Source organism: Callospermophilus lateralis, chromosome 17 (genome assembly GCF_048772815.1).
Source record: "Callospermophilus lateralis isolate mCalLat2 chromosome 17, mCalLat2.hap1, whole genome shotgun sequence".
Classification (NCBI taxonomy): domain Eukaryota; kingdom Metazoa; phylum Chordata; class Mammalia; order Rodentia; family Sciuridae; genus Callospermophilus; species Callospermophilus lateralis.
Window position 1 is genome coordinate 71,943,472 of NC_135321.1, and position 24,720 is coordinate 71,968,191.

The following is a 24,720-nucleotide window of genomic DNA, read 5'->3' on the forward strand; positions in this document are numbered from 1 at the left end:
TTGAATGAAACCACTGGTTCAATGATGAGAGGAAAGTTTGTGCTAAGAGTCCCCAGGCTGTGACCACATAAATCCACTGATAAATTTTAGAATCACTAACAGTGAGACAAATACATTATGTCTCCTGATGCACAACCTCTAAATTCATTTGGCCCCCAAAATTTGAAGCTGAATTTTAACAAAGCCTTCCTCACCCACCACTTCCTCCAGTACTTCTAAAAATTCTTAAACCTTTCTTTTACTTTGTTTTTTAGGCATTTAGTTTGGAATTTTAGAAATAGGGAAGGGGAAAGGGGCATAATTCTGAGAGAGCTTAGGTTTCCCTCTTCCTCATTGCCAATGATAAAGATCACATTCACAAAATGTCCAGCTTAATTCTTAAGTTAGTTGTGCTATCTAGGGACAGGTAATTTCTGAAAATTTGCAAAAAAAAAATATCCCTAAAAGCGAACAAAATTTAGTCTCAATAAATTCATTCAGAATTTTTCCTTCAGAAAAAAATTTTTTGCCTTCAGAAAAATCTAGATAGAATGTATTTTAATTTTAGCATATATTTGTTTGTGCTGTGCAGATAAGTTTCTTTCAAATTTCATATGTAGTAGCATAGTCTGTTTATTACTTCACAACCTTATTTGAACCTGTCCTCAATGTTCTAAAGTATTGTGTAATAATATTCAGTAATACTATAAAAATTTGCAAACATGGAAAAAAGAAAAAACATAATGAATTCTTATGTACCTATCACCTTGCTTCAAGAGTTATTAGCATTGCCAATTTTTTTTTAACCCAACCCCATTTAATCCATTCCATCCACCCCTTTTTTTTCTTTTTTTAGGTAAATACCAAAGTTCATGTCATGGCTGTTTAATGATATAAATATTTTGTCAACCACAATTTTAATTGATACTTGGAAAGGCCAAAATTTACCGAATCTTATTGTTGTTCAGTCTCAGAAAATGAAGTGCTTTCATCTCTTGCACCCCAGGTGGTATAGATTTTAAGTCATTGTGATCCAGAAATAACTCTCTCAGAGAATGATATGCCCCATAGAATGAGACTCGGTCCAAACCATCATCAGTGAGTCTGTTAAATGACAGGTACAAGTATTCCAGGCCTGGTTCCATGTGACCAAACACATAGCCAGGTATCCGTTCAATCTGGTTCCCTATGAGCACAAGGTGCAGCAGAGACTTGGGCAGGTAGGAAGGCACGTGGTAGAGCTTGTTGTAGGACAGGTCGATGGATTCTAGGTTCCTGTGGCAAAGAAGAAGTGAACAGGGTAGGAAATGTCAGAGTAGTGACTAGCAACTCTGAATTTTGATAGGGCCAAATGTGATGCTAGCTGTTTTCTTATAAGCACCAGTCTGCAGTGATGATCTTAAACATAAGCGTAACTGTGTGCTGGTATGGGTCCGTCTGTTTGCAAGGCTCATCTTCTTCCCATCACCCACACTGCCTTCTAGCTACAGATTTGCCTCCCTAAGGCATACCAGAAATTCACATCTTTGGGTTAATGGGGAGGCCCAAAGATGTCCCTGCAATATTTCTAAGGTTGAACTGTTGAATCAGAAATGAAACCCAGGGCTGGGATTTTGGCTCAGAGGAAGAGCACTTGCCTCACATGTACTGGGTTTGATCCTCAGTGCCACATAAAAATAAAATAAAGATATTGTATCCACCTATAATAAAAAATAAATATTAAAAAAAGAAATTAATTAGAAAAAAAAGAGAGAGATGAAATCCAGGAGCCCTGGGCAAGAAAGTTTTTTGCTTGGGTTTTTTGTTTGTTTTTTACTTATTTTGTATTTCTCCCCACATTTTCATTTCACATTTGATTTCATCAAATGTGCCACACCTAGAACTTGGGATAAGACTGAGGAATCTAGAAGTTGTTGCTCATTAGAGCACCTGGGGAATGTGTTGAATTCCTGGCTTGTTCCAGGAGCCTCCCCTGAGTCTTTTGGGGTTTCTGCCCATCTCTTTTCACTTAAGGAAGACTCCTCTACACACAGGGGCCTCAGGTACCCTCCAATTACCAGCAAAGGCTTCTTTTCATTTCTTTCCATTCCACCTCTGAACAACCTTTGTTTCAGAGGCTGTGCTACTTGTGGTATATTGTTCCAGGACATACCTAGCCTATCCAGATCATCTGTGACATGCTGCCAAGGCTCACCCCAGCTGCCTCCTACTTGCTTCACTGAGGGCTGCAGTGAACCTACTGATTCCTGACCAGGAAGATGGATTCTACTCTCTGCTTCCATTGTTAGGCCAAGAAAGTTTGGATAAAAGAAGGCAGTGAGGTACAGGAGGACCTCCTGACAACCTGTGTGGAAGGCAGAGCTAGGGTGGCATTTGTGTGCTAGCAACTCAGCATTTGGCATGCATTAGTGTGTTCAGTAGGCAGTAGTGATCCTAATACTAGTCATGTCATGAACAACTCTACAGAGTAATCAAACCTGAGGTAGGGTGAGAGCTCACTAAGAAAGTGAAGAGGTAGAATATACTTACTCTTGATTGATCCAGGCTAAAGGAGCAATCCTGTTTTCTTCTATGTTATTATAACGTAGTACAATCACATTAATCTTTCTGGTTTGATTAAAACAAATTTCAGTTATCTCTTCAATTTGGTTATGTTCCAAGTATAATTCCTGTAATTAAAAGAAAAGACTTATTTTTCTTTCATTTGTGTTAGTTGATAAATATTTTCACTTTCAGAGACTAAAATTCTAATGAAGATTTCTTATTTAGTGTTATCTAAAGAGTTTTATTGCTCTTTCAAGTGAGTTCATACTTATAAGTTGTCATATTTTATAACTGGTAAAATAAAAAGTATTGTCTATCCTGATTATGGAATTAAATGAATTTCATTTATTTTTTTAGCCATACTATGTTATAAAATATAGCATGCCACATTCTTATATAAAACTTTCTAATTTATAAAACTGATTCACAATATCTTATTTGTACTTCCAAACTCCAGAAAGTAGGTGAAATTATTTATCTCCACTCACTAGTTAGGAACTTGAGCCTAGAGAGACAGCAATGCTTGCTCAAGGTCCAGAGCTGGTGCCCAAGAGGGGCTCGTCCTCCAGAACAGCTTCCCATGACCCCACGTGGTAATTAATTTTTTTAGGCTCATGTTTTTAGACTTATTTGAATTTAATTTAATTAAAAGTTAATTTTAATTAGTTAAGAGCCTTAATTTAGAACCAGCCAAGTTTGCTAGAGTTTGTTAGTACTATTAGTTTGATAGAGTTTGCTAGAACAATTTGTAAATTTTTTTCTTTTCTTTTTCTTTTTTTTTTTTTTTTTTTTTTTGTGTGTGTGTGTGGTGCTTGGAATTGAACCCATGGCCTTGTGCATATCCTCAGACCCCAATTAGTAAATTTTTAATAGCTAGCTGTCTTCAAGATAAATTAGTTGGCATTGAAGGAATTTTTAGCTAAAGGATATGAATTGTAAAATTATTGTTTTCAACAGAATTCAGAAGAATTGGCATTATGTATTCATTGTAACTTTTTCATCATGGTAACTTTTCTGTTGTCATTTAATTCAGGTATTATTAAAGTAACTTGCAGCTTTTCACTTTTACCTTCATATGTATTAAGAGTGAACTAGATCATTGGTCCCCAAACTTGTCTGTACATTAGGATCACCTCATGAGTTTTTTAAAGTTTACAATTCAGGGTTCAGGTTGTAGTTCAGTGGTAGAGCACTTGCCTTGCATATGTGAGGCACTAGTTTGGTCCTCAGCACCACATAAAAATAAATAAATAAAGATATTGTGTCTATCTACAACTAAAAAAATATTTTAAAAAAGTTTACATTCTAACCTAAATATACCTCAGTCAGGAACTAAGTCGTGGCATACCCATTCCTGTGCTGACAACTGCAGCTATAGGAAAGAATGATGTGAGACAGACTTCAGGGGTGGAATTGGGGGAGGCTGGCATGCAGCAGTGACTTAGGAAGGATTTATGGTGTTTGCTTTGCACTTGTATGCTTGCATGCCCAGCACTCCCAGGTAGGTTTCTTTGGAGAGAGAAGCCAGAATGAGATCAGGTATGGGAATGGGCACATTGTTCTTACATATCATCCAAGTTGTATGTGTTTTACCAATTGCATGGATTATCTATATAAAATTTTGATACTTAAGAAAATTCTATCAGGGTGTGTTGGCACCTGCTTATAATCTCAATTAATTTGGGAGGCTGAAGTTGGAGGGTCCCAAGTTTGAGTCCAGCCTTGGCAACTTAATGAGACCCTGTCTCAAAATTTTTAAAAGTGCCAGGATGTAGTTCAGAGGTAGAGTACTTGCTTGGCAAGTGCAAGACCCTGGATTCAATCCCCAGTAGTCCTTTCAAAGAAAAAAAAAAAATTCTAAATTTCTACCCTGTTCTGTAAAGGATCTGACTTAGGATGTCTGAAATAGGTCCAGGAGTCTATACATCTTAAGAACCAAGGTAATTCTGATGTAAAGCTAAGTGTCAGTAAATTCCAGTGTTACGTAACTACTAATTTCCAAACATCTCTTAGTTTGGAAATATGAGAAAGAGGGAAGGAGGTAGCCATGAAGTGACAATAGATGACCTTTTTCTGGCTCAATAGAGCCACTGCCAGGGTGAGCTGTATCCTGGGTTCTGATGGAATGATCATACAGTGTGGTGGAAACGAAGCTCAGATAAGGAACCTGACTTCTGGCTGGGTCTGTCAGTGTTTACACTCCGGGTCCCAGTGTTCCTAATATAAGAAATGAGGGGTGTTGACACTAACTGGCCATAGATGACCTAAGCCGCCCCCCCGCCCCCTGCTCCCCCGGCCACAATACCAGCAGCAAGGAAACTGCACCTCTGGAAACTGCTGGGGAAGTGCTGCAGGGGTGAAATGAGAATGGGGCTCTGGGCCTGAAGATGATCACAAGACCATTTTGATAGGGATCCATCAAAAATTTTAAGCTATAGAGTTGCTGGAATGATCAAAGCCTTTGTGGTTGCTATTCAGTCTGAGTATCTGTGATTCTATCTGCTGCTTGTGAGTGGAGACAGGAGGTCTATGAGTTTTGAGTTTCATCTGTGTTGAGATTCATGGTTCTGGTTTGGGATAGTTTAAGCTGTTTTGGGACTCAGAGTACCTTTTGGAAGTTGGGGTTTCTGTTCATATTCTCAGTTCCCCTTCCTCATTCCCTCCAAGAGCTGTCAGCAGCATCATTTTTCACTTTTTTCAGGACATAGAAACTCAGGTTATAGTGAATTCTGTATACAGCACCAAAACTCTGCTGAGTTTAATGGATATCACCATAGTCTTTTAAGATTTATTGTTTGTTTTGTTTTATATTGTATTTAAAGTATAATACATTTAAAACATTAGAAGAAGAATAGTGGTACCTCAATAGAAGCAGGAAGACCCTGTGGTATAATTCTAAATTTATTTTTTCCCAGACGCAGATAAGATAGGCTCTTCAAAGATTTAAAAGCTAAAGGATCGACATTGATTTCACTGAGATTGTTTCCTTCCAATTCTAAGGTGACCAGCTGATTTAAGTCTATAAAAAAATAAAGTTATCAGGATATTACAATAATTTTTAAAACCATGCAGTTTGGTCTAGAATTATAAGCTCAGGAGAGTGCTTGTCTAGCCTGCATAAGGCCCTGGGTTCCATCTCTAACACCACCCCACCCCCCAAAAAAAGGAAAAAGAAATACCAGTATTATACCATGCATGTGAAAAATTTAGTTTATTCAGAGTGTGTAGTTTCTTTATCTTTGCCCCCCCCCACCCCGCCTTTCCAAAGTACTTCACATATCTCAAATGCACCATTCAAGCAGGGCAAAAGGCATGGTCCAGAAAAGAAATGACTCTAGTGCTATACATTACAAATATGTATAAGGAACACAGAAGCAAAAGGGGGTAGGAGGAGGAAGAAGGCAGGGAGAGGATCAGAGTTGTCTACAGAGGCTGCACTGATCAAGCAGGAATTTGAAATTCAGGTGGGCAAGGAGTAGAAGTCATGTAAGATCATTGGAAGCATTTGCAGAGACATGTAGGTATGAATTGGCAGCATGATAGTAAAGGGTTGATGAAGGATTCCTTTTTCCAGGAAAAAGAAAGCAACCTTCTTTCCCTGGAAAACCCTCAAAATCTCTGAGCAAGGGAGTTAGAAATAAAGCAGAGCAGTGAATTCCCATCATAGTTATTCACTTATTGGCGCAGAGTGCAGCCAAATGGAAGTTTTGAAAGAAAGATGATGAAAAAATTCTCCTCGCATCCAGATTGAGCTACCAAGAAAGGACTTTATACAAACAAGTCTTTTCTACACTGTTTCTAGTGGCCTCAGGAGTGGTACCATCCAGGTCAATTGGACATGTGGCACTGGATCATACCACTCAACAGTGACATACCCAGAGGAATCTGAGTCAGAGATTCAGGGCATGGTCAGGATTCCCAGAATAGGGATGTTTTCCTGTTTAACTCTTGTCATGGGTCTTGCACCAAATGTCCTGTGCAATCCATTCCTACGTTTAGGTAGCAGCAAGAGTAGGGACAGTGAATGCTGGAAGAGAAAGAAGTATAGATTTGAGTGGGATGGAAGTGGTAAGATTTGGGGTTAAAAAGATTTAGATAAAAGTGGGAGAAGCTTGTACACTGAAACACACTCAGGCGAAGGGCCCAGTGGTGAGCTGGGGGTGGGGGCTTCACCCTGCAGTGGGCTATGGGCAATGCGGTAAAGTCGGTCCTTTGGGAGAAGTACTCTGGAACAGGCCTTTGTTCCCTGGGTGCAAGTCTGGCTCCCATTCTCTAGGCTCAGGAGAAAGGCCTGGTAGGCATGGCAAAAGCCATGTGGTAAACTGGTGGTGGAGCTCAAGATCAGTTGAAGGGCTGTATGACAGGAAGTAGAGAGACCAGCCAAGAATCTGCAGTAGGTGGATATATTTCCTCATATTTTCCTATTTCCAAAACTAAAGGTACCAATAAGCCAACATTTCTCTTGTACATAGGTGAGATATTTTAAACGGTGAAAGTTTTCCGTTAAAAAGTAGGTAACAAGGGGACTGGTAGTCATGCGTGACCTCCTGAGAGAAACAGGCAAATGCACAACACTGTGTGTGTGTGTGTGTATAGCAACAAGATGGAGTTAGAGGACATTTCTGGTTGATGTTGAAAAGGGATTTGTGAGCAGGAACTAGGCAGAGGTAAGAAGACCTTTCGTTTTGGGTGAGGTGCCATGACCTGTTGTGGACATGGTGACATGTCAGTGTTAATGGTGGCCTACAGGAAACCTGAGTGATGTGCTTTGTTCGTTCTGGTTACTAGTCAAGACAGGAATGTTTCTGAAGCATGCCTGGTTTCCCACTGCCCCTCCTCTTCCTTTCATTGTTCTCCCTGGATTGTTGACCTTCTCTTTCTCCTCAGTGTGTGCACACATCTGCGGTGATCTCCCCACACCTCACGTGGTAGGCACATTCATCCTCGTGTGTTCACCTGCCCTGCACCCTTATCATATGCCTGCCTCAGTTGTCACAGCACCTAGAATCAGCCTGTCTCTTCATGTCTTTTATGTGCTGTCTTCTATTCCTGGACTGCTCTCCTCCCCACTTCTCTGTAACTATAATCCGCCATAAGTGGGGAGATGCCAGAGAGGGATGCTGGGAGAGCAACAGCCACCTCAGACCAAGAAAAGGGCCCTCACACAGGCAGCTGCATCTTGGAACTGGGTAGAGCTGTGCTTGGGCCCACCTGCCCATTGTCAGCCCGCCCTACCGTCCAGAGCAGCAGGCCTCACAGGGGCAAGGGAGGACCTGGATCCAGGGATCCAGTACCACAGTAGGTTTAAGATACAGCCCACCCAGGAAATACAAGAAGGTTTTCTGGTCAAGAGCAATGCAGAAAGCTTCCTTTCTTGCCACCTGTGTGGGATCAATGCCATCTCCATGCTTCAAGTATGAGATAGGGTAGGCAGCCAGTTCTCCCTGGACTACACATCAACACTGGGAATATAGAAGCTTTAGTGTGCGAGGGAGAAAAGTTCACTGAGAAGCAGTTCCAGGGATATAGGAGAGTGCCTTCAAAATAAGGACTTAAGTTTTATCTTGTCGTGTTTCAGTACTGCTAGAAATGTGAACCCACGTGGCGTTCCTAAGTAGCCTGTCATATTCTTGGTCTAAATTTCATGTTCCCTTCAGTCTAACGAGCAGTTAGAAATTAAATTTTCCAATGTCTTCTCCATATGACAAAGCCCATCAAAATTTGTGCTTATTAATGTTTTTCATGTGTACCCTGAAATCCATCTGGAAATTGAGCATTTCCATAACTTCATTATCCTCAGATTTGGCAAGTCTCATGATTAGTTTTCTCATCACCAGAAGTGTTTTGTTTCTATAAAATTTGGGGGGAGCTGAAGGAAATAGAAGGATGGTCTTATTCCTTTAAATGCTTGACTTATCAACATTTACATTTAAATATGTTTTAAATGAAGTTAGCAGCAAGTGTTGAGTACTTCAAGAGTTAGGCTAAATGGGAAATTAAAAGAAAACTTAAGCAGTCTTTGTCTTAAGGAAGCATGCCGTCTAACCAAAGGTGTCAGAGTATGTGAAAAGTAGAGTATAACCAAGCCTCTTCTGTACAGCCCCAACGTGCCAACTTTGGCTACCTCACCAAGTCCAGAAAAAGCAGCAGAGCATCACAGCTGGTTCAAATGCACCTCACCAAAGTCCATCCATCAGAAAGCTGGGCCTCTGTGCCGCCTGGTTCCACATACCATGGAGTGAGGACATGGCAGGACCCAAGTGCTGGCCCACGCACCCTCAGAAACAAAGCCAGGGTTGCTGCAGGAGGTGCACTGCCTTCATTCCTGCAGCACTTCAGCCTCATACTATGTCCACTTACTCCTGCTTCATACATAATTCTTGTGTGATTGGACTCCAGTTTCAACACCAAACAGAGCACCAAAATATGCGGTATTGTGGGAGGTATTAGTGCAGCCCTTCAGATAGTAGGGATTTGTCAGAGAGTTACTGTATTATGAATGATGAGAACCTGGGATCAGTGAGAGAACTTTTTTTTTTTTTTTTGGTACAGGGGATCTAAGCTGGGGCTCTGTACACCGAGCTCCAGCTCACTTCCTTTTATTTTCCCCCAGACAGTGTCACTAAATTGCTAAGACTGGCCTCAACCTTGTGATCCTCATGCCTAAGCCTCCCGAGTCACTAGGATTACATCCATGTGCCACTGTGTCTGGCTACTTTTATTTATTTATTTTTTTAAGACAACAGACAGTTTAAAATATACTTTAAGATTAAGTTTACCAGAGGCTGGAGTTGTTGCTCAGTGGTAGAATACTTGCCTCATATGTGTGAGGCACTAGGTTTCATCCTTAGCACTATATAAATAAATAAAAATAAGTAAACAGTATTGTGTCCATATACAACTAAAAATATTTTAAAAATAAAAAGGCTAAGTTTTACCAATCAAAAGTAGTGGCCACTGATGGTCAACTGAAATGATAAAGTGACCTAATTTTTTTTCTAGTTATATACTTGACAATACTATAAATCAGATTTCTATACAACAATGGAAGAAAGGTTCTAAGGAAACATGTGAAAAAACAAATGTTAAATACCTGATAAACTTTCTTCATCAATAGCCTGAAGATTGTTCTCATTGATTTTAAGTTCTTCTAATGTAGATGGTAGTTCTGAAGGAATTCGTACCAAATTATTTCCATCCATATTCAGACGTGTTAACTTCTTCAAAAGCTACAAAAGCAGATCTCAAAATTACCATTTTATCTCGTCAAATTTATACAGTAATGTATCTCACATAATGGTGAGATACATTACTGTATCTTCATTTTAAAGTAGGGACTAAGTTTTACAATTCTGCACTTCCTTAGGCTTAAACAGTGATGTCCAGGCCACACCCCATTCCCCTGGCAAGTAATAGCATCGATTATCAAGCATTTGCAGCAGGCTGCATTTGATGACTCGTATTCTACTCACACATATTACAGCTTTAGAAAGCTACTATATCTAAAGGGTCAGTTATGTTTTGTTGAGGTCTGAGGTGTTCACCTTCACAGCAAGAGACAGAAATTTTTTTAAGTCATGCAATACTGCGAATCTTTTGTGGATACCAACAGGACAGTGATTCTTATCTTTTTAACATATTTATAAAATTCATTTTCCAAACTATGGTAATATTTATGTTAGAAAAGGGGTCATAAAATAGCACTAATTACTGTGAAAAGTTTTCAAAACAAAGCACAACAAATGTCACAAGCTATTCATGTATGGTACCCAAACAATTGACCTCTGAAAAAGCATGTTTCCACATTTGTAGTTGCGTACCTCTTGGACAAACCTCGCCTGCAACCTCCAAAAGCAGAGTACTGAAATTGGGTAAATTTTAGTGAAGCCACATGGAATAATTCTCTTCTCCATTGATCATATTCAAATTGCAGCAGTTTTGGAACAGCACAGAAAATCTCAAAGCAAGAAATCTTGCTTTGATCAAGAAATCTCTTGATCAAGCATAGGAAATGTGTGGGGCAGGGGGGACGCAGCTCAATGATAGAGTGCTTGCCTAGTATGTGTAAGGCCCTGGGTTCAAACCCCAGCATCACAGGGCAGGGGGTATGAAGAAAATGAGCAAAGGGGAGAGAGAGACAGAGAAAGAGAATTAGTTTTTATTTATACACAAAATCCTTTTCCTCTCTTGCTTCTATTTTTTGTTTTCCTGAAATTCCTTGATCCTCTCTTCTCCTTTTTTAAAAAACAAATTTTACTCAAATCTGTTCCATTTAAATATTTGCTGTACTATTTCCTATCATTCCTTTTTCCCTCTTCTTTTCCAACCTATCCCATGCTAATTTGTTCTAAACCCATTTATTTTTCCAGAACCCACTCTGCCAAAGTATCCTCCATCAGATTTTGCCCACGCACAAAAATAAGAAAGCAATAGCTTGCTGACCTGAAAATGTTAATAGAGTTTCCAGATGAGCACTCATTTGTTCCTAGACAATACTTTATATACTAAGGGATCGGATTTCAACATGTTTTCAGCTATTTGGGGAGAAACTAGTTCATAAATTCAAAATATTAGTTATGTCACTGATGTTATTGCTGGTGTTCTTAGGGTAAGACTATGAATATATAAACCAACAAACTGTATTCAACAGAAAACTTAAATGCAATTTAGGGACATCAGAGAGGAAGTTTTTTTAAAAATCTTTTTTTTTTTTAAATATTTTAGTTGCAGATGGACACAATACCTTTATTTTAATTATTTTTATGTGGTGTTGAGGATTGAACTCAGTGCCTCACTTGTGCTAGGCAAATGCTCCACTACTGAGCCACAACCCTAGCCCAGGAAACTTTTTTTAATGTAGAAGAAAACTACCAATTAAAACTTTGCTTTTTCTCCCTTCCCCACTCCACCAACAGCCAGTGCAAGTCCACATAGATTGTTATTCACAAATTGGAGCATGTGATTACCTTGAATGCTTTTGGGCCTATTCCTGAAGAGGTTATATTATTTTTGCTTAGATCAAGCCTTTCCAAATTCGGTAATCCATTAAATGCTTCATCCGGGATGGAGGTGATGGAATTCCCTAGGACACACAGCAGCTGTGTTAGGCCCATGTGCACATACATACATGTTAACATGTGTAAGGGGTGTATTCATGCATGCATGTACATGGTTATTGATTATCTGAAGGAGAAAGCAATGTGCAGAACAAGGACAGAAAATATATAAAGAAATGCATGTTCACAATAATAACTGCAATTCAACATAATCAGAATTTTCTCTCAAAAGTTCATAATGGTCAGTACTTCATGTTTCACATGACTCTGATTAAGACATCCAGAATGCAGTCTGCTGTATCATTGGTAGCATTCTGCATCTACAACTAAAGTATGTTTCTGCAAGGTTATATAGAAACTGATTTTTCTTTTTCATATTTTTTCATTTCTGTTTTGGAAATGGACTGGCAACATGTTACTATTTTTATCCAAGAAATCACAGGCAAGTCACTAACTTCCTGTAAGCATGTTTCCTTCTTTGTATAAGAAGCCTGGGAAGGAGGCTGGAGCTTCCTGGGGCTAGAGCTCAGTGTCACAGTGCTTGCCTAGCACATGTAAGTCACTGGATTCTATCCTTAACACCACATTAAAAACAAACAAATAAAATAAAGGCATTCTGTCCATCTACAAATACAAAAAAACTTAAGAAAAAAAAAAGCCTGGGAAGATCATCTCTCAGACCACACCCCTCAACCTAATGCTATCCTGTTTTCATTCTGCTTCAGTTTGATAAGTTTTTTGTTGATAAGTTTTGTTTTGACATTTAGTTAAGTATGGTAGTTGATTATTTTAAGCACAAAAAGTGACCCTTCAGAAATAACACATTCTATAAAAACCATGTGATGACCTGCTTGTAAAACCTAGATAGGATGGTCCAGCATGGGTTGTTCATCCTTCCCAAGACTTTGAACTTTCACAAATTTGGTTTTCTTAGGGCAGTCCATACTTGGCATGTAGCCTGCAGGAGGAGGGGCCTTAGTGGGCATGAGAGGAATTTTTGAGGTGGTCATATGAAAGTGGGATGAAAGCCTGTGTCAGGGAGGCTATGGAAGCTATCTGCAACAGGACTCTGCCAGTGTCAAAGGTGTTAGCAGAGTCCTATTGCAGATAGTCATCCCTGCACAAACGTTACACCCATTAGATCCCCTCACTCCTGCTTCCTCAGGACCACCCCTAGTGTGTCCCATCAGCCAGTCTCTCACAACTGGTTTTGCTGTTCTTCCACTCTGAACTGTCTGGTGGCCCTCTGGGCAAGATCTGTATACCACATTCCCACTGAAATGGCTAAAGTGAGTGGAAACAACTGACACTAGTGCTGGCAGGTGGTGGAGCCTCGGGAACTCTCCAACACTTCTGGGGCAAGTGGTGTGGCCAGTTGGAGTTGGGCAGTTTCTTACTAAGTTAAATGTGAATTTGCCACATTGCTCAGCACTTCAGCTCCTGGACATACCCCAGAGAAATAAAGACTCAAGTCCATTCAATCATCTGTATGTGGATGTTTAGAGCAACTTTGTATATAAGCACTCCACTAGAAACACCAGCTGTTCCCCAGCTGGCCACTGGTTCATCCATACAATGAAACATTGCTCAGCAATAAAGAAGGACTGGCTAGGCACAGTGGGGCACTGTGAGTTGGAAGGCTGAGGCAGGAGAATTGCAAGTTTGAAGCCAGTCTCTGGAATTTATCGAGACTTTGTCTCAAAAAGGGATGGGGATGTAGCTCAGTGGTAGAACAACCTAGGTTCAATTCCCAATAACAAGAAAAAGAAAAGAAAAAGCCCAACTGAAAACTGTGCAATTTCATTTATGTGACATTCTCTAAAAGCCAAAGATATGGGGACAGAAAACAGATCAGTTTTTTTTAATGAGATAGAGACACGAAGAATTTTGAGGAGTGACGGAAATATTCTATATCTTGATTATGGTGGTATTTATATAACTGTATATATTTGTTGAAACTATAGAACTAGACACTAAAATAAGTTTTACCATACATAAATTATACCTCATGAAAAGTGACTTTTTTAAAAAAAAGATCCATGGAAAAACATCATTTGGTTTGAAGTTTGCTTTCCACCTAACTGAGCTGTTCTATGGTGAGCATCTGTCTTCTGCGCAGAACACATGTGTGATGAAATTAGTCTCTATGATGAAATTAAAATGTAAAACATGCGTTGAGCAGTGAGAGTCATCATTTACATCTAAAGCACAAAATAAAACAAGTCAACATCTCTTACCAAGGAGCTCCAGACTTGTTATCTCTGGTGCTGTGAGTGGTGGGATGTGGCTGAGGGCTGTATGGACACAGCTGATGGTCCTGTAGGACAGGGAGCAGCTGCTGGGCAGGCGAGGCTTGCCTCTACGGGGAGCAGCAGTGGCAAACCGGGAGGGCAGGCGGAACACATCTCCTCTCACAGCATCTTCCTCTTCTTCCTCCTCTCCTTCCTCTTCATTCTCCTCTTCCTCCTCCTCCTCCCCCCTTCCATGGTAGAGCCACAGGTGTGCTGGCCTCCCCTCCCCAGGGCTTGGCTTCCTCCGTCTCCTGCTTTCCTCCTCACTGTGAAGCTTGCCCTGGTCTCGGGGTCCAGCAGTCTCTTCCTGGTGCCCATTCTCTTTAACTTCTTCATCCTCCTCAGATTCAAGTGCTTCTTTTCTGAATACTTGGTCCATTTCCACCTGAGGAGGTGGCTTATGAAGTATATTGGTATGTTCTCTTTGTTCTGAAGAATCACCAGGAAATTCATTTCTATCATTTAATGCTTTACCACTGAGTAGGGAATAGGAGACTAATGACCACGCAAGAGCAGGTAGCAGGGGCAAGTTGAGGATGTTAATAAAAGGAAAAAATCATAATGAAAATGAGGTTAGTAAATATTATTCCCTCCAATATTGAGTGCTACTTTGAAATTTTTTCTTGAAAAATTTTAACCATAACTTTATTTCTGTTTTGGAAGATATATACATTTTTTTTTGGGGGGGGGGGTTAGGGATGGGTCTTAGTACTAGTTTCTACATTAGATAACTTAACACTTATTTTGGCTAGAATTTAACATTATCTGGTGACTGAAGAGGGAATAATATTGCCACATGATGCAAAGTGGAAAGTAATGCTGTTGTGATATTGTGATATGATCAGATGTGATTCCTTTATAATAGATACTGTTCCATTAATTGGAGCTATTGATAATGTAAGAATTTATAGCCTGCTATCAGATATTTATTTTAAAAGGTGAAACTTACATGTTTTACTTGCTTATAGTTTTTATTTATAGATTTATTATTATTTTCATCCAATTTTCTTTTAGCTCCGTGGGCCTGATGGGATGCTCTGAAATTCAGAATTATACACAGAAAATTCTCTTTTGGGGGGCTAGGGAGAGCTTGCCTAGCATGTGCAAGACCCAGGGCTCAAGCCCCAATACTGCAAATTAAAGAAAGAAAAAGTTCTCTCTGTCTTTTCTGGACTCTATATAAATCAGTTTTATCATCAAGGGTGTCCTGGCCCTAAGTGGTATTGTTTTAATTTAGACATCTGCACAGGAGTGCTGCTCATCATTCCATGACGGTGAGAGAAGGATCATAGAAAACATATCTACACTTGTATTTAGTTTTATATCTTTGACAGGAAGTGAAGAAGACGTGATGTAGGTTTTAGATTCAGTCTTACCCTTAAGTAAAGAGTTCTAAGGAAAAGTGAGTTCACAGTGCCTAGGTTTTCATCCATCAAAACTTATAAATTAATCATCTCTCTTCTTTCACATAATACTATATACAAACTACCCCTAAAAAGAACTCAGAAAATATAATCACTTGGAAAAATTACTTGTGGTATTAATTCAGCATATATTATAAAGTCAGTTATTTTTTCACATCTCTAACAAAGCATGTAGAAGGAGAATAGGAAACAGTAAGGGAAGTGAAAGCTATCATATTGAAGCATTTAAAATCTTTCCTGTATATCCAAGTTTATTTTTCCAAAATAACTACAACATTTCAAAAGTACTCCATGTCCTTTGAAAAATGTCTGAGAATTTCTGGATCTTGCCCTATAGACCTTGTATTTCACTCCAAGGAATCGTTTTCATTAAACACTTTTATTTTCTAACATTTTTCACAAAGCATGTAAGTAATTGGCAGGGTGAAGCAAAATACAATTCCTAAATATTCTAAAGTTCATGTTGGCAAGACTTTTATAGATACTTACTTTGTGAATAACTGTGTGCTTCTGTAGGAGCACTCTGTCGGGGTTATAGAAAAGAGAAAATGTCTCTATCTCTCCCTCTCAAAGTATTTAAAAAGTGCTTGTTTCTTTTTACAAGTCATTGACTTGGCTTTTCTCACAAGAGGACTGGACCTTCCTCCAAAGGACCTCTACTTGGTTAGGTACCAGCCTCACTGGAGAGGGGTCAGTGAGGATCTAAGAAAACTGCTCCACACAAAACCTGTATTTCCCTGGAGATTACTCAGGCCATGAAGCAGGTTCCTGTGCTGCCCTGGAGTGTTTGGGAATAGCCAGGAGACTTGAAGCTTTGTTCTCATGACTTCAGTATCTTCATTTGATATGATAACTGTACCCATGGTGAGTTGGATTAAGTGAGATAATGCCTGTACAGATCAGACCAAAGTGCTTAATTCATAATAACTCATGGTCTACTGTAAAAATTCTGTCACTGTATGTTTAAAGCTAGAAGTCACATGTGGAATGTAGTCTGGTCCTACTCTAATAGAGTCACAGTCATGATGTTCTATACCCTGCCTACACACTTCCTAAGATTCTGTGTTTATCAGCACTGTGCCTTATTTTAAGTAGGCTGATAGCTAGTTCATCATCACTTACAGCTTAAAGTAGTGACAAAATAAAAGCAAGTAGAAGTTAAAGACACACGTGATGTTTTGTTTTGGCTAAATCTCTATACCAGTATCAGTGCAGACGGGGCAGCATTCCCCTTCAGGTACAACAGTGTGGGGGCACATCTGGGGGTGGCACATGGTTTCATCACAGAGCACTTTTCCATCTGAGCAGAGGCAGGTGGTGCAGGGCTCAGGAGACCATACAGCTTTGTTGTACATAGTCATGCCCTTTACCAAGCAGTGTCCCTTTTTTCCTAGAAGAGAATAATAACACATTTAAATTTCTTATGTAGTTAACCAGCATTTGTGAATGGACGAGGGCACGATGTGAAGTCAAACTGATATAACGGGCCAAGAGCAGAATCTGTGTGCACACGGTAAACATTTGTACACAGGGTAAAAAGGGCCTCTGAAATGTTTTTCACTGGCTCTCTTTTCAGCTGCTTTCACTAAGCCTCTGAAAATGATTTCCCCATGGGAACTTGACTATGAACCACACATTCAGCCTGTCTTTCAGCTAAGTTACACAACAGAAGGAACAACCTCTAAATCTCAGTTAACTGTTTCTTGTTCAATTTGACAACAAGCAGGCTTCCCAGATTGCCACAGTGATAAGAAAGAGGTTGAAAATCACACTTGAGTTCCAAGTGTCTAATCGTACTGGCCAAAGCAAATTGTGTGGCTATATCTAACTTCACAGGGGGAAGCAGTGCAGTTCTATGGCATCCCCAGAGAGCTGGAACAGTACCAGTAACCACCCACATCCCATGTTTGTGGATATAAACACGGGAAAGGTGAAACAGACAGCCTGTTTCTGTGGACATCTCAGTAAGATATTGCAGCTATCTCTTTTCCAGTTCTTATATTATTCAAATAAAATTTGCATACCATAATAGTTGTCCTTTTAAAGTGCACAGTGCAGTGGTTTTTAGTATATTCACTTCTGTACCTATGCTTGTCTGTACCTATGCTTATCTGCAACCCCGTATCAGCTAGCTGTAATAGAGAATATTAAGGAATATTTTCTTTCCACCCCAGGTATCATTGCTTATGCCTCTCCTCCATCTGAGCCACTGTCCTCAAATTCTACCCCTAGATGAGCTCTCACTGGTCTCCTCTTTACCCAACCCCTGCCACTGTCTCAGCCCATTCAGGACCTATCTAGCTCTTATTTTGATACTTGCAAATAAACTAATCTCATCCATCTATTCACTCTGGAAAAAAATAAACATGATTTTCCCCCCTAATTTTATAAGCACTATAGCTAAACCCTTTCAAAACTCATAACAGTTTGTTTTACAGAAATGAAAAAGCTGATCTTCAAATTTTTATTGAATTATAAAGGATCTAAAATAGCCAAAATAATTTTAAGAAAAAGCTAGAGGCCTCACACTTCCATATTTTAAGAAACTACAAAATGTTTACTACAAAGCTATAGTGACCAGCTTATGCTAGTGTGAATATTGAAAGACCACACATCTATGGCCAATTAATTTTCAAGAAGGATAGAAAAACCACTTAATGAAGAAAGGAAAGTCTCTTCACCAAGTGGTGCTGGGACAACTGTATTTCCATATGTAAAAGAATGAGGTTGAACTTCTACCTTGCACCAAATACAAAATATAATTCAAAATGGATCAAAAACCTAAATATATAAAAGCTAAGACTATAAAGTTCTTTGAAGAAGATATAGAGGTAAATCTTCATGACCTCATGTTTGGCAACAGATTCTTAGATATGAAATCAAAAACACAAGCAATGAAAGAAAACAAAAGATACTGTCAAGAAATTAAAAGGCAGCATACATAGGGAGAGAAAATGATTGCAAGTCATATAAGGTCTGTTATCTAAACATATGGTTACAGAAGTCTTTAGAGAAAAGGACAACACAATTTAAAAATGGGCAAAGAGCGCTTGCCCAGCATGCATGGGGCACTGGGTTCAATCCTCAGCACAACATAAAAATTAACAAATAAAATAAAGGCATTCTGTTCATCTACAATGACAAAAAAAAAAAATTAAAAATGGGCAAAGAGCTTGAATAGACATTTCTCCAAAGAAGATAAACAATGGACTCTAAGTCATAAAGTCTAATGCCCAACATTATTTGTCAATAGAGATGTGCAAATCAAAATCACAATGAGTTTCTACTTCATACTCACTAGAATGATAAGAGTTTTAAAATTTTTAAAATATTTTTTTGTTGTAGATGGACACAGTACCTTTATTTATTTATTTATTTTTGTGTGGTGCTGAGGATCACACCCAGTGCCTCACACATGCCAGGCAAGCACTCTACCACTGAGCTACAACCCCAGCCATAAAACAATATATTAAATTTAGCATTACCTTATGGCCCAGAACTTTCACTTCTAGGAATATACTTAAAAGAATTGAAAACAGATGTTCAAATAAAATTCAACAAATGTCCATTGCTACACTACTCACATTAGCCAAAGGGTAGAAGCAACCCAAATGTCTATGAAGAGATGAATGGATAAATAAAAAATGTAATTTTCCATAAATGGAATATTATTTTCAGGTATAAAAAGGAATGAAGTTCTGATACATAGTAAACATGGCTGAGCCTAAAAATGTCACGTATTGTATGATTCCATTTATGTGAAATTTTCAGAATAGGCAGATTCATAGAGACAGATAACAGATGAGGGGTTGCCAAGTGTTGTAGGTAGAAAGGAATGAGGATTTTTTGTGTCCCAGGTTTTTTTTTTTATATATATTTTTTCCTTTAGTTATTGATAGATCTTTATTTTTTATTTATTTAAACATGGTGCTGAGAATTGAACCCAGTGCCTCACACATAGGGCAAGTACACTACCGCTGAGCCACAATCCCAGCCCTCCGGGTTTTCTTTTGAGGTGATGAAAATGTTCAGGAACTAGATAGTGGTCATTGTGAATGTGCTATAAATACGACTGAATTTACTTTAAAATGGTAAAGTTTATGTTATTTGTAGTAATACAGTAAAAAAAAAAAAAGAAATATTTGGGCTGGGGCTGTAGCTCAGTGGCAGAGTGCTTGCCTAGCATGTGTGAGGCACTGGGTTTAATCCTTAGCATCATATAAAAATAAACAAGTAAAGGTATTCTGTCCATCCAGAGCTATAAAAAATTTTTTAAAAAAGAAATATTTTAAGATCACTGTGAAAACATTTTTTTGACAATTTAGAATGTTTAATATACATCTTCTGTACTTTTTAAGCATATCATCCTATATTACATATATTAAAAATCTTTTTCAGATGGGCATACAGTTATGAGGATTATGTGCCTATAATCCCAGCTACTGAGAGGCTGAGGCAAGGTGGTTGCTGGAACCCACAAGTTAGAGATCAGACTGAGCAACACAGCAAGACCCTATCTCAAAAATAAATAAATATGAAAATAAATTTTTAAACAGATGTGAGATCACATTATGTGTACTACTTTTAGATCTTTTAATTTTTTTATTATTAAAGCCTGGATATCTTTTTCCTTAACTAAGAAAATTTACTTTATCTTTCTTTAGTGGTTATGGATACACTTCTATAACAATGACTGTTTTAGTTGATTTCTTTGCCTCTCATTTCCCACTTATGGTGTAATTGTGGCCTAAATCACCAGTTTTTGTAATAATGGTATGTTTTTTTCTGTTAACTCAATGGAAATAATAATTTAGAAGCATTTGGTCTTATTGAGATAATGTATGAATTACTGGCCATAGAAAATTATATGATGTTGTTTTCTTTTGTCTTTTCAAAGTTCTGTTTAATGGTGACATACCTATAATTACTTTTTTCTTATAAACTTAGAAAAATGTGGTTCATTAAATACTAGTTTTTAAAAATACCTAATTGAAACCTTTAGCAGAATTTCCAGTCTTTTCAACCTTTAAAAAGGTAGTAATTTAGTCTTTTTTTAATATTTATGTTTTTAGTTGTAGTTGGACACAATACCCTTATTTTATTTATTTATTTTTATGTGGTGCTGAGGACCGAACCCAGGGTCTCGCTCGTGCTAGGTGAGCGCTCTACTGCTGGCCACAACCCCAGCCCGTAATTTAGTCTTTTTATAAAATAAATTCAGTGGCTTTCACTCCATTTCTGAAAAAAATTTGGATTGAAATATTTAATAACTGTGTGTTCATAAAATCATTTGAATAATTTATTTCTATTCTATATAATCTGTAGTTACAAATGAAGAAGCCCCTTAAATATTTTTTAATTTAGCTGTATTATGATTATAACTATTTAAAATGCATAAAATGCATTCAAACTGGAAAGAAATAACCCAAAATGATAGCTTTGATTTTATTAGCATAGTGATAGGATAATATTTTTTATTTTTCCAATAATTTTGTGTAATTATGTTTCTTAAATTAATTTTTTTACATTATTCTAAAATGTACATTTTTAGATTAAACCAAAAGTTAGGAAGTGTGTTAACTTGGATTTTTCTTTTAAAATTTAATTTCATGGAGGTTCTCTTTCTCTCTCTCTCTTGCCTCTCCCAATCTTCTTTCTCTCTCATACTATTCTCTTACCTGGTAAAACATCATAGCTTGATTCTACTCCAGGAAAACTTGAAATTGATTCAAACTTTTCCTCTGTGCTGTAATCAAAGTGAACTGTGGGAAATGTTCTTGCTACTGGTGCAACAGTTGTTTGTGGAATTCCAGCGTGTCTGTTTGACCTGTGGTTGAGTGAGGAACTTTTCCTCAGTCTTCGATAATACATCTTCCTCCTTTGCTTTCTAGGAGTGTCTTCATTTTGTCCAAAGTCAGGTTGGAAAATGATAAGCAGAACAAAACAGGACCAAACTGCAAACTTCATGTTTGCTTTAGTGAATCTGGTTTCTAGAATGAAACAAAATTTCCAAGTTAGCGCTGACTGAATTTTTATCCTGAAAATTGGCTTGGTATTGCTAGTAATTCCTCAGTAGGAAGGCTTTGAGAAATAATGTTGATGTGATGCATGGGTTATATCCTATGGTATTACTGCCAAATCAAAATTTGGACTTTTTCTATAAGAACCAAAGAACGTTTCACATCTTTATCTCTAGACCAGGTTTGAGCAAACTTGGACCATAAAAGGCCAAATAGTAAATATTTCAGGCATTATAACTGTGTTCTCTGTTGTGACTATTCAGCTGTGCCACTGTAGCATAAAGTCCGCCACAGATGATATGCAAATGAATGAGTATGTCTTTGTTCCAATAAAATGCTCATTACTGTCAAAGACAGACTTGGCACCTGGGCTGCAGTCAGCTGACTCCTCTCTGGGCCTCACTATGCTCTGGGTTTTTGGCAATTACTTGAGAGATTTCTCTTCACCTGTCTGCTAAGGCATTCTGTGACTAAAATCACCTACAACCCATTTCACCTGTCTTTCTGGTTTTTTGTTTTGTTTTATTTTGTTTTTTGGTTTGGTTTTTGATTTTTGGTACTGGGGATTGAACTCAGGTGTATTCAACCACTGAGCCATATCCCCAGCCCTATTTTTGTATTTTATTTAGAGGCAGGGTCTCACTGAGTTGCTTAGTCCCTTGCCTTTGCTGAGGCTGGCTTTGAACTCACAATCCTCCTGCCTCAGCCTCCCGAGCTGCTGAGATTACAGGTGTGTACCTCTACACCCAGCTCCTGTCTTTCTATTTTGATATCCTATTCTCTAGCTTTCTAATTTATTGGGGAATGACCTGATTGTACCACATAAAAGTAACAGTGACATGACATCAGTGATAAACAAAAGAAAGAGAGTAACTCTTAATTGGCAGGTCTAATGGCCAGTGCAGGGCCAAGCATGTTGTGAAACTAAAAAAGGACTTTGAGAAAATAAGTATTTAGGCACAGTTTAGCCATCAGCATTGGGTCAGATGACTGGTGCATTCCAGTGAAGTTGGGTAGTATGGACAGGTAAAGAGAAATTTCCACAAGTAATTGCCAGGACTGCAGTCAGGGCTCCCCTGAACTTCAATTAGTTCTGCCAGCGAAGCTGGTGCAACTTCCACTGCCTCTCCAAAGTCAGCTGAGACACCTTTTTTAAATGCACACCCCCCACCCCCACCCCCACCCCCACCCCCACCCCCATGCACCACTTGCTGCCCCATCCTGACAGCCCTTCTGCAGTCCTCAGCTCTGGTTCCCTCAAGGCACACCCTGAGATGGAGAGCTGCTGCACAAAGTTCAACATCCATTCCTGATAAAATCTCAGCATTAGGAATGAAAGGGAAAAGTCATCCCTGTGATAATTGTCATTCTTAAAAAACTTACAGCTAACCTCATACTTAGTAGTAAAAATTCAATCTTTTCTACTTAAGATCAGGCACAATGCAAGGACATCAGTTCACAGCACTTCTTTCTGCTCAACATTTTACTGCATTTTCTAGCCAGTATAATAATACAAGTTCAAGAAATAAAATATGTGTCCATATTGTACATAAATACCATTTTATAATCTCTGAACAGATAGTTTTTATTGTTGTTCTTGGGGAGGCTTCATTTTGTTTTGTTTTTGGTACTGAGAATTGAACCCAGGGGCAGCACCACTGAGCTACATTCCCAGTCCTTTTTACTTCATTAGTTTGAGACAAGGTCTCCCTAACTTGCTGAGGCTGGCCTCAAACTTATGATCCTCCTGCCTCAGCAGGAATTACAGGTGTGTGCCCCTTCACCCAGCAGAAAATACATTTTTAATGTGGAACAGGGCATATTTACTAACAGACCCAAATATATTCTGTCTTCCTATAACATTTAAGAAGACTAGGATTTTAATTCTTATAAACCTGCCCTTTTTAGAAAATGCATCCAGAATGAAAAAAAAAAAAAAAGAAAAGAAAAGAAAAGAAAAAGAAAAGAAATAAAACTGGCTTTATTTACAAATGTCTTAGTCATTTATATACAAAATCTCATGGAATTCACCAAAAAAGCTCCTACAACTAATAAGAGAATTTAGCAAGGTGTTAGGATGTAAGATCAATCTACAAAAATTAAGGACATTTCTATGTACTAACTATAATCAGAAATAGAAGTAAAAAATACAGTAGCATTTATTATAGCATAAAAATATGAAATACTAAAGAATACTTCTGACAAAAGATTGGCAGTGTTCATCTTGGAACTTATAAAAGTGTTGCTTAAAAAACAATGAAGACCTCTGTAAGTAGAAATACATACCATGTATGTGGATCAGATGACTCAATGTTGTTAAATTCTCAATTCTTCCCCATATTAATCTATAGATTTATCACAAAACCAATTCTAGCAGGCTGTTTTGGTTAAAAATTGACAAGTTAGTTCTAATTTTATCTGGAAACTGTAGAAGGTATAGACTACCCTGTAGTGAAAACATGTCTGTGTTTGCCTCAAGACAGGGGTGAGGGTTTATCTATGACACAGGTGGCAATCACCAAAGATATGAGGGAGCTTTTGAAGGTGGTGGTGTTCATTTTCTGGATTGTGGTAGTAGTTTTACAGGTACCTTTATGTATGCTTTAATTTTCAGTTGTCTTCACTATTGTACTTGGACAGGGCTATCACTTTATGTTATGAGGAAGTAACACATTTAAGTTGTGTATTAACAAAAGCCACAGTCTACACTAGTCCCAGGTACTTACAATGTTGTATGATCTACACTTTCATCAGGGAGGGGAAATCATGTCATGCAGGACCTTAGGAAGTAGGCCATAGAGCTGATAGTAGTTGCAGCTAGGGCTGAGAAATTACAGCCCAGAAGACACATTGGGCCTGCTAACTGGTTTGTGTAAAACCTTCAAGCTAAAATGTTTTTGTTGTTTTTAAATAGTTAAATATATATATATATAGCTGGGATGTTTCTCAGTGGTAGAATACTTATCAAACATATACAAGTTCTTGGATATGATTCCCTGCTCTGCTAAAAAAAACATTTTATGATAGATGAAATCATATGAAATAAAAATTTCAGGGCTGGGGTTGTGGCTCAGAGGTAGACCGCTCGCCTAGCATGTCTAAGGCACTGGGTTCGATCCTCAGCACCACATAAAAATAAAATAAAGATATTGTGTGCACCTATAACTAAAAAATAAAAATAAATTTCAGTGTACATAAAGTATATACACTGGAACACACCATGCTCATTTGTTTCTGTATTGTTTATGGTTAGGTGCTACAACAGCAGGGCTCAGTAGATGCAATCAAGACTCATAATCTGGCCTACAAAATCTAAAGTCATTTACAGCGATTGGTTGCCAGCTCATAGTTTAGAGCAGTGCTTCTCAGTTGTGGAGGGATTTTGTCCTCTGGGGATATTTGGCAA

General features: G+C 38.3%; 2 protein-coding genes across 4 annotated transcripts in view; one reads left to right on the forward strand and one right to left on the reverse strand.

Moving 5' to 3' along the window:
• Nucleotides 1-24,720, forward strand: part of Cenpp (centromere protein P) — a 227,122-nt gene that overhangs the window by 146,348 nt on the left and 56,054 nt on the right. The gene's annotated exons all lie outside the window — the stretch shown is intronic.
• Nucleotides 1-24,720, reverse strand: part of Ecm2 (extracellular matrix protein 2) — a 32,931-nt gene that overhangs the window by 1,156 nt on the left and 7,055 nt on the right. For 2 of the 3 annotated variants that reach the window (XM_076837357.1, XM_076837358.1), the window contains 8 exons: nucleotides 20,973-21,284; nucleotides 16,496-16,684; nucleotides 13,817-14,365; nucleotides 11,490-11,605; nucleotides 9,617-9,752; nucleotides 5,385-5,542; nucleotides 2,509-2,648; nucleotides 928-1,254 (listed from right to left, as the gene is read on the reverse strand). In XM_076837357.1, coding sequence (XP_076693472.1) covers nucleotides 928-1,254; nucleotides 2,509-2,648; nucleotides 5,385-5,542; nucleotides 9,617-9,752; nucleotides 11,490-11,605; nucleotides 13,817-14,365; nucleotides 16,496-16,684; nucleotides 20,973-21,261 — 1,904 coding nt within the window. In that variant the 5' untranslated portion in view covers nucleotides 21,262-21,284. The remainder of the gene's footprint in view (nucleotides 1-927; nucleotides 1,255-2,508; nucleotides 2,649-5,384; nucleotides 5,543-9,616; nucleotides 9,753-11,489; nucleotides 11,606-13,816; nucleotides 14,366-16,495; nucleotides 16,685-20,972; nucleotides 21,285-24,720) is intronic. The other variant, XM_076837359.1, reaches the window with a different exon arrangement.